The following is a 10,134-nucleotide window of genomic DNA, read 5'->3' on the forward strand; positions in this document are numbered from 1 at the left end:
CTTTATTGTTCCAAGGTTAGTGGAAAAGTCACATCAACACCATAATACAGACTTTTGTGCTCTTCTAATTAGGCATGTGCTTGTTTACAATTTATAGAATGAAGGAATGGTGGATCCAGGTTGGGCTGCTGACTGTCCCCCTCCTGGCCGTGTATCTGAATATCCCCCCTCCTAACCTCTCACCTGCTCTCATCTCATGGCGGTCAACTGGCATGTTCTTCACGTTCCAAGGGCAGCGCATCTTTTACAGAGGTGAAGTTTAACTTTTTTTTCAAAATTCATACAAAGCTGGTTAAATGATCTAGTCAGAATGAAGTTGATATCCAAGCAGTCCTCTCCTCGACCACGAGGTTGAAAGCTAGCAAGAGCAGGGCCTTCTTCTCTTTTGTTCCAGTTAGTACGATTGTATTTATTGTACATTTTTACGAACTCCAATTGTAAGAGCGCTACAGAATCTGCTGGTGATATGTAAACAAATGTAATGTAAAATATAAAAAAAAAATAATAATAAAAAGTTAATTGAGATCCAAATATATCTATCTTTATAGTAGGTTATAATAAAATTATACACACAGGAAGGGGATAACACCCTATTGTTGTCTTTCATAACATAGTATAGTATGGTATTTTTAGCAATAATTATGTTTGCTTCCCTGTAGTATCTATGTAGTTATTGTATATGAAATAACATTTGCAGTCACAATGCATGTTTTGTTTTCCTAATCAGAGTCCTGGGGAGTTGTTGGCAGCTCTGATGTTGTTGTTCTTTTACATGGCTTCCCAACATCTAGTTATGACTGGTACAAGGTAATCTCTGTCTTACTACTTATCTGTAGATATTTTTTTCGCTTATATTTAACCCCTTGATGACAATTGCCGGTCCGGGCACGTCACGGAAAAATGAGTGCCAGGACCGTCATTTGTTAAAACGGGTGAAAAAATTGTTCCGTGATCGATTATTTTATTTTTTTTTTTTATTTTTTTTTCACCCAAACGGCGTTGCTGTAATGCCTCGACCTCGAGGCATTCAGCAACGCCACGATTGGCACCAGGGGCCATGTCTGGCCCCATTACCCGGGGCGTCAGCATCCGCCATACAATGTATGGCGGCGGACGCCCGTTTTAAAAGCGTTTAGGAGGCGATCAACGATCACCTCCTAAACTTAAATGGTGTCGCTGGAATGCATCGATCAGGAGGCATCCAAACAATAAAGATGCAAAAGTTCGCTAGAAGGTCTCCAGACCCTCTAGAGAACTCTGGCTCCACTTGCAGGTTGAATACAGGTACTGCATTCAACCATGCAAGTCAATGGAGCCCAGCTTTCTAATCACAGTGTGATTAGTAAAAATAAATTAAAAAATAAAATTAAAATTAATTAGAAAAAAATAGTAAAAAAAAACAGTAAAATGTAAAAATAATTTCCCTCTGATGTCACTATCAGGGGAACCTTCAAGTTGAAAAAATGTTAAAAAAATATATTTTGTGAGCAAGTCCTAAAATTAGCACATTAGCTTAAAACAATTCTTGCATGGAAAGAGTTAAAATACTGGCATATTAAATGCCCATGGGGTGTCTACTTTTAAAAAATGTATGATTTGATGGGGTAAATTGAATTGGCCGGGTTCAACAATGTGCCAATTAACACGGGGGGAAGGATGGCCACACATCTAATTTCCAATTAGAAAAATGCACACGTACCAAATGTGGGGTATCACTGTACTCAGGAGATGTTGCTGAACACATATTGGGGTGTCGTGTGACAGCGGCATATACCAGGAGCTGTAAATTCATACATAACATAGGTGTGTGGGGGAAAAATACACACAAAAGAATACTACTGCAAACTTTAAAAAAATTCTGGTGGTAAAATGCGTGCATGCAAGGAGTTAAAATACCAGCATTTGAAATACCCTGGGGTGTCTAGTTTTCAAAAATATATGGTTTTGTTGGGCATACTGAAATGGCCCGGCTCAAAGATGTACCAAATAGGGCATGGGCAGTGGCTCCCCAAATGCCAAAGTTCAATGTTGAAAAATGTGCATGCCCCAAATGTGGCCCTTTTGCCCCCAAACAGCCAGGCAAAATCATTCATGTGAGGTATCGCTGTACTCAGGAGATGTTGCTGACCACATATTGGGGTGTTTTGTGATAGTGACATATACGAGAACCTTTTAATTCATACCTGAAGTAAAATGTGTGTGACAAAACAAATGCAAAAAAATGACTACCACAAAGTTTGACAAAGACTGGTGGTAGATATGGTGCATGGAAAGAGTTAAAATACTAGCATTTGAAATACCCTGGGGTGTCTAGTTTTCAAAAATATATGGCTTTATTGGGCACACTGAAATGGCCCGGCTCAAAGATGTTCCAAATAGGGCATGGGCAGTGGATCCCCAAATGCCAAAGTTCAACATTGAAAAATGCGCATGCCCCAAATGTGGCCCTCTTGCCCCCAAACAGCCAGGCAAAATCATTCATGTGAGGTATCACTGTACTCAGGAGATGTTGCTAAACACATATTGGGGTGTTTTATGATAGTGACATATACCAGAACCTGTTTATTCATACCTAAAGTAAAATGTGTGTGAAAAAACAAATACAAAAAAAACGACTACCATAAAGTTTGACAAAGGCTGATAGTAGAATTAGTGCTTGGAAAGGGTTAAAATACTAGCATTTGGAATACCCTGGGCTGTCTAGTTTTTAAAAATATATGACTTGATGGGGTAAATTGCATTGGCCGGCTTCAAAGATACCCGAAATGGCACATGGGGGGAAGAATTACCAGATTTGGAAAAAATGGCTTTGAAATAGCAAAAGGCTACCTGTACTTATTGCCCCATAATGGGTAGAAAAAAGCAAAAAAACATAAAAACATTGGATATTTCTAAACTCAGGACAAATAGTAGAATCTATTTAGCAGGTTTTTTCATTACCTTTTATAGATGATTAAAAAAATTTTCAACTAAAAGTTAGATGTGTGTGGGTTCAGTAAACGGGAAAGAAGAAAATTACAGCTAAACACGAGCAGCGCAGAAATGTTAAAACGGCCATTGTCACGAAGGGTACAAAAAGTAAAATCAGCCTTTGTCACGAAGGGGTTAAGGTGTCCATGATAGCTTAAATGTGGTTTATTCACTAATGATCAAATTAAAGCTTAGGCTCACAGCACTCTGAACTTGGTTCGGATGCAAGCTCGTTACACTCTAAATAGATTTTGAATGCATTTTATGTATGATGCACTTTTATTTCTAAAGGACACACTTCAAGTGGATTCTGTTTACTACATTCAAATATATATTTTGATTTAGTGATGGTCTCTAGTGATAATATAGAGTAATGAACAGGACCTCTTCTGTTTTTGGCTACTATAGCACTTATACATGATAACATACCAAATTCTGGGAAATATTTTTAATATAAATCTTTCACGTTGAAATGTTATGATAGGCAAGTTCCCGTTCTTAAATGTAACCTATAACCCTTGTCCACTGCTGTCACAGGTTTGGGAAGGTCTATCTCAGAGATTCCACAGAGTCATTGCTCTGGACTTCATTGGGTTTGGTTTCAGTGACAAACCAGTAAGTGCATCGCTTCACAATAGAGTATTTCAATAAATGAGCATCGTCTCATTGGGGGTTAGGGCTGGAGTGGGATGAGGTACCCCCTTTCAAATTGCACATAGCACAGGTACAGATTATTAAAAAAAGATGAGCCGAAGATCCATGAATCCAATGACTGCATTGACAAATGGCACTATATTATCAGTGTAGAACTGAACTCAAGCCTAATGTTGCCTAAAGAAAATATTCTAGATTCATGTGTGTCTTTAGATATAGTGTACTATGGCTAGTATTATATTAATAATGCTATTATACAGTTGTAGTAATGAGGCACTAGAAAAATATGTCACCGCTACACGCTGAATGATCAGTAACATATACATTTAAAGTCTAAACTGACCTCGATACATTCTCTGAGTTCTATACAAAATACTGAAAAATAGACTACTTTGTCTTTGCAGAGGTTCCATCGCTACTCCATATTTGAGCAGGCCAGCATTGTGGAGGCTCTTATTAGTCATCTTGGATTGAGGGACCAAAAAGTGAACCTCTTGTCTCATGACTATGGAGATACTGTTGCCCAAGAACTGCTCCACAGGTCAGACTTATTACTCCAGCATGTCGTGTGAGAACACAAAGTGCTCGGAGGACCTTGTCATGTTACGTGGTTGAAGTACCATATGCTCACATCTACAACCATGCTAGATTCAATATATTCTGAAATGTTTTTCGTCACTTGGTAACTCTAGGGGTAACTGTTTGAATACATTGCAGAAATTCTGTAACAATCTTGTCTAATCATAAATAAACAAAATAATGTCAACAGTCCTCTTATATCTGATTATAGTAGCTTTACACAGTGTTTATAAAATTGTACTATTTAATTGACACAATTGTAATCATGTTAAAAATATTTATATCTCGTATTTTGTTTATTTTTATACTATATTTAACTTACGGTTTCTTTCCATTAGGTATGAGCACAAAAGGACAGGACACATTAATATAGGCAGCTTATGTCTTTCAAATGGAGGTAAGTAGATGACTTCACAGTGATGCTTTACAGTAGAAATGTAGCATTGGCGTTTAATAAGATCAATCGGTTAGAAATATAATAGATGAGCATACACTAGAACTGGACATACTGCTGTACAAAACTTAGTCTAATTCAACAATTGCCTGAAAAAACATACTTTGCCATTGCAGGTATTTTCCCAGAGACGCACCACCCCAGGCTTGTACAGAAGGTAGTTCAGTTATTATTAATGAATAAAACTATATATATATATATATATATATATATATATATATAATATTTTACTTAACATTTGTAACATTTACTTAATTAGGACAAATTTGTTTAACATGATATTTTCTTTGCCTTCCTTTTGTCAGTGTCCTTTAGTCCATATGTTGTCGACCCCCCCCACCCCCGAGTGTTTCTTGAGGAAAGAATTGGATTCATTTGCCGTTTCACTTTTTTGTCATTTTGAATAAAAGTATGTTTGTGGGTAGCCTTTTCCATAATGAAGTTAGTCTAATCATATAAATTCATCCAATACAATAAGAATGACATAGCTTTATTGTTACTACTGTGCATGGTTTGTCTGTCACTCACAACTTTGCATTTTCTTATTTCTCATATTTCTTCCTTTAGCTGTTGAAAGATGCTGGTATTTTTTCACCAATCCTCACAAGGCTGATGAACTTCTATTTCTTTAGCAAAGGGTGAGGCTCACTTTTGGGGCATGTATTGGTGTTGATAGTATGAGACATAATAGTACATTTTTGAAGACGGTCCCTTGAGGATGTCATGGATTATTTCTCATTGATGGGGAAGTCTCCCTGCCGATGCGTAGGAGAGCAGGCTATCATCAGGCACCAGTCATTCTCCAGTATCACTGGACACTTAGATTATTTTCACGCTAAATTATTTAATATTATATTGGAATGTATTTAAATGAGTCCTACCTGCCACAGAAGCAAAATATATAATTTGTGTGGGTATGCTAAATGAGGGGTTGCTGATGAATAAAGACAAAAGAGAAGTTTGTTTTTGTCCTCAAATGTTTAAAAAAAATCTTTCACGTTTATTTTATTTGTTAATACTTGATTATGCTATGTGATTGCTTCATCAGAAGCAGATATCCAGCTATTCCCCAGCTCTGACTACAGTATTATGATTGCTGTTAACAGAATCAGTGAGGTGTTTGGACCCTATACGCAGCCATCGGAAGCAGAGTACTGGGACATGTGGACTGCTCTGAGGAGTAATGAAGGGAACCTGGTGGTGGACAGGTAAAGTAGATGTATCTGGACAGTCCGGTGCACTATTAGAGCATCACAACATCCCTGACAATGCACTCAGCGGGTTTAGGATACATTATTTCTGTGGTAGAATGAATATGAAAATTAGTAAATATATGTAATCTGTCCCAGTCATGCATGCGTTTTACTTGTTTGATTACACATTTGGGAAATCTGTGGCCTCCAAAGAACAAGGCTGGGCACCTCTTGATTGTACAGACATGTCTATTGTTAACCATAACATGGTCCTTCAGTATTTTGCAGTATATAAACCAGCGAAGGAAGCATAGAGATCGCTGGGTAGGAGCCCTGATCAATGCATCAGTTCCATGTGAGTTTAACCATTGGTTTTTCTTAAACATGTTGCTAACCTTATTTAATCAACATTTTCAAGTTTAGCATTTAACTGTTTCAGGAAAGGTACAATCTTAAATACACACACACACACACACACTCTCACTCTCACTCTCTCATATGTTGTAGGAGTGAATACACTGATGTGAAGGATAATTGCTCCACGCCTATATTTCCAACTCTGAAGGAGCTTTGATATGTGTGTGTTTTGGCAAAAATCATCTGACTGAAGTATCATGGGAGGATTTTTATTGGATATTTTTCTAATTTGCATTATTATTTTCTAGTACACTTGATTTATGGACCGCTTGATCCTGTAAACCCGCATCCTGCATTTCTGGACCATTATACGTAAGTTTGAATGAGCAACAATATTGTGGCCATTGTAAATCCACTTAACAGATTAACAACTTTCAGCGACAGGAGTGAGAAGTGTATCGCAGGGTAGGGTGCATGGTGAAACCAACCCTCTATTTTTTAGCATAGATTTAATCATTCTATATTCAAGCTCTACCAAAAACATTGAATTTGGTGGCATCCTACCAGATTAAGTAATAGCTGTCTACCTTAAACACTTGGAGCCCCAGTTTATGTTGAGCGTTAACGTATGAAAAACACAGAACTGACTTAGTATTGATTTATACAACCAGTTTGCTACTGCAGACTTCCTAACTCACAAGCACTCATGGTTTTGTGAATAGAGGCGCATAACAGGATACAAATGTTTCCTACATGTACATTAGTCAAAGACACAGTCTCAGGGTGCCACTGAACAATGAAAGGACTTTGTAAGTATAAACAAAAGTATTACTTTCCTTAGGGAGAAAAAGAGCAGAAGCATATATTTTGCAAGAAAAACACCAAGTAAACTTATAGGGCCCTTTAAAGCTATCTTATGCATTGAAGTGCACTCGAAGGCTGGAACGTCCCTTTAATTTTACGCACAAAATGTATGACACACACACCTTTGCCTTTTTTATCTTCCCACTCACCTACCAAGTTGTTTTATTTATTTATTTTTACCATGTCTGTCTTCTGCAGGAAACTGGTTCCCAAATCAACATTCTCTGTCCTAGATGATCATATCAGTCACTATCCTCAGCTGGAGGATCCCACTGGCTTCCTAAATGCTTATCTGAACTTCATCAATTCATTCTGAGGATATGAGATCTGCTTTTTTATTCCATGTGTGGTCAGTCACCAGCTCTCTACCTGTTTCTCTGTCTTCAGAAGGAATATAAGGAACCGAAAACCTCAGGGAAGACTCTTCTCAAACCCAGTTTACTGCTGGAGAGTATTTTTTTTTTATTATTTTACTCACTTCAAAAGCACCAGCAATTTCTGTAGCACTATTACAATGTGTTTGGAATACACAATAATGACGTGAACATACATAAGAGCTACTGGTACAGGAGAAGAGTCATGCTCCTGCAAGCTTACAATCTACATCAAGATACCCTTCTATAAATGGTCTCCCTTTTTATGTTCGTGAATAGCGAGCCATAGATAACCTGATATATTTCAGTTCCATCTGTCGTAGATGATGCACGGTTGTTCCTTAAACCGTAGCGCTGCAAAGACTGAATTTATGTACTCAAATGCTTGGTTCTTATTAACCAGGAGGTAACAGAACATTTTATTTTCAGCAATGGAATATCTTTCAACCAACGACAGAGCCTTAGCACTAGCTGTATTAGCATGCGGAATGTTTCCTTGGCAAGGTTATTCTATAGACCCTATTTTTCAGTCTAAGCAAGTCAGAGAATGACACAGGAACAGCGGCGCCTTTTTTTGTTAAACAGTAGCCTTTTACATTGGTGCATCTGATTTTTCTTCTTAACAGTATAAGTGGATAACTATGGTTATATCAGCCTTGATGAACTAAGTAGTTGAAAGCATTTTGCTTCTTCTTCCATGGAAATAAAAACATGAAATTATGGATGGAAGTTGAAAACTATTGAATTTTGTTAATCATACCAAGTAGAATTTAAATAGTTTTTTTTGGTTTTTTTTTAAACCCAAAACTAAAAAGCGCTTAAAGTGTGGTCCTGTTCTTAATAGGGCTTTCAAATGTTATAGCATCCCTTATAAAAAGCAGACACTAGTACATTTGAAGTAGTGTACAGTTCAGTTTTTACCAAATATTTGACATTCACATAGTGGTTCATGGCTGTATATCATAGCTTTCACACCATGACATTTACCTAAAATGCACAGGACAGGCTGTTTATATTTAGTGCCTAGGTTTCTTCAGACATGCTGGCCTAGCTAAACTAACACAAAATGCCATGAAAACTAACCGATAAATGTTACATTTGTGACATCAGAAAGTAGTTTGCAGCCTTCAGCAATGCCATTTGTGCCTCACAGGTCCAGTTAAAGGCATATAAAATGGAAAATTCAAATCAGCGGGCCAGGAACCAGCGAGGGAAGTGTACAAGCGATCATGATTACAGTGGTTACATGTACCAATTTATCTCATCAATGTATCTGTAAAGGCTATTCTGGTTCAATGGCTTATTTCTGGGAGTATCCACTGATTGATTGAAATGTCAATAGATACAGAAGTATGCCATTGAACCAGAATGCCCTTTATGAAATGTCCGTCAACAACTTGACCTGCAGGATGTCATTGAGTCTCATATTCAGAATGACTAAAAATCAACCTAATTCCTTCAAAAATGGCTGCAATAAAAACCTGCATAGCTAATGCATTTGTATTATCATTATAAGGAAACAATCACAGTCATGGATATTGGAATGTTTATTTTAATAAAAACATGACAAAAATAATGAAGACTGCAATTAATATCCAGAAACAGTCATATCCAGATTCATCTGCAAGCAACTAGATTGAATTTGTTGTGTGTCTGAAGAGGATGCATGAAAATGTGATGGGTGTTGCAGTCCCTCAGCCAGCCTTCAAAGCTGGTAGCACAGAAGTCTCACTTGGCTTTTTTTATGGCCAAGTTTACATATACTTTTCACTCCACTTAACTAACTTCCTACGTACCTCAATGATTCCTGGAGTTAACTTGCATATCATCTTTTACCATCCCCAGTGAATAAGCAACCACAGGGCAAGGAATGGATTAAATGCTTGATGAAATTAAAAAAACCCTTCTAAACCGAGATATGGTACACAATATCAAAGGTCATTTATTTCAAAATGCAATGTGACTTAATTTGGGTATCCTGTTTATATTTTCAAGAGGAAATAAGTCTCAAAAAAGGCAAAAGTAGAATTTAAGATAATATAAAATTCAGGTAACTTGGGAGTGTATTCAATGTGCAAGACTATAGGGTGTCAAAAACGGTGTCAACATCTTATCCTGTAGGGCTTTGGGACACCTAAATTATATATTATGCCATTTCAAGCTAAAATGTTAACAGGATGCACTACAATGTAAGTAGTACACTTTGAAATTCTAATTAATCAAGAATTTTCTTTCTAGGAACATACATTCTAATGACCAAGTTATTTAGAAACATCTGTCTAAATTCATTTTGCTTTACTTATAACCAACATATTTTTCAAAGGGATGAAAAAGAATGCTTTAGAGATTGTCACAGTTCCAAGGCTGCAAGAAGGATATCACATTTGGGAAAATAGGTGTATTCTTTATCTACAAACTCTGTAAAAAGGACAATGGGAGTTAATAAAAACAAACATTCTCATGCATCGCATAAACACATACACTGGAATGGGCAATTGCTAGGGTCTTGAACGGAACCAACAGTACTGCCACAATGACCTCCAAGGCCAAAAAAACTGTAGCAGTCTTGGTTAGCTATACATAAGACACAGAAAAAAAAAGGTTCCTCATGTGAATGGTATTTTAAGGGTGTGAACAAATGTTTTCCTGAAATGTTTGGTGGGAAGGGGGGAGTTGTATCTGAAAACAT

General features: G+C 37.1%; 1 protein-coding gene across 2 annotated transcripts; it reads left to right on the plus strand.

The window, feature by feature from the left end:
* The first annotated feature begins 98 nt into the window (after positions 1-98).
* On the plus strand, positions 99-7,387 carry LOC149298757 (mesoderm-specific transcript homolog protein-like). 2 transcript variants are annotated; one of them, XM_089487229.1, is made up of 11 exons: positions 99-252; positions 728-807; positions 3,508-3,585; positions 4,029-4,165; positions 4,542-4,600; positions 4,774-4,814; positions 5,225-5,295; positions 5,764-5,865; positions 6,129-6,205; positions 6,516-6,579; positions 7,270-7,387. In XM_089487229.1, the coding sequence occupies exons 1-11, from the start codon at positions 99-101 to the stop codon at positions 7,385-7,387; spliced, it is 981 nt and encodes a 326-aa protein (XP_089343355.1). The 2 variants fall into 2 exon arrangements, with proteins under 2 accessions (XP_089343355.1, XP_089343356.1); XM_089487230.1 differs by lacking the exon at positions 5,764-5,865.
* Positions 7,388-10,134: the final 2,747 nt, after the last annotated feature.

This window comes from Sceloporus occidentalis, unplaced genomic scaffold (assembly GCF_023333645.1).
Source record: "Sceloporus occidentalis isolate IW3139 unplaced genomic scaffold, rSceOcc1.0.p SCAF_31, whole genome shotgun sequence".
Taxonomy (NCBI): domain Eukaryota; kingdom Metazoa; phylum Chordata; class Lepidosauria; order Squamata; family Phrynosomatidae; genus Sceloporus; species Sceloporus occidentalis.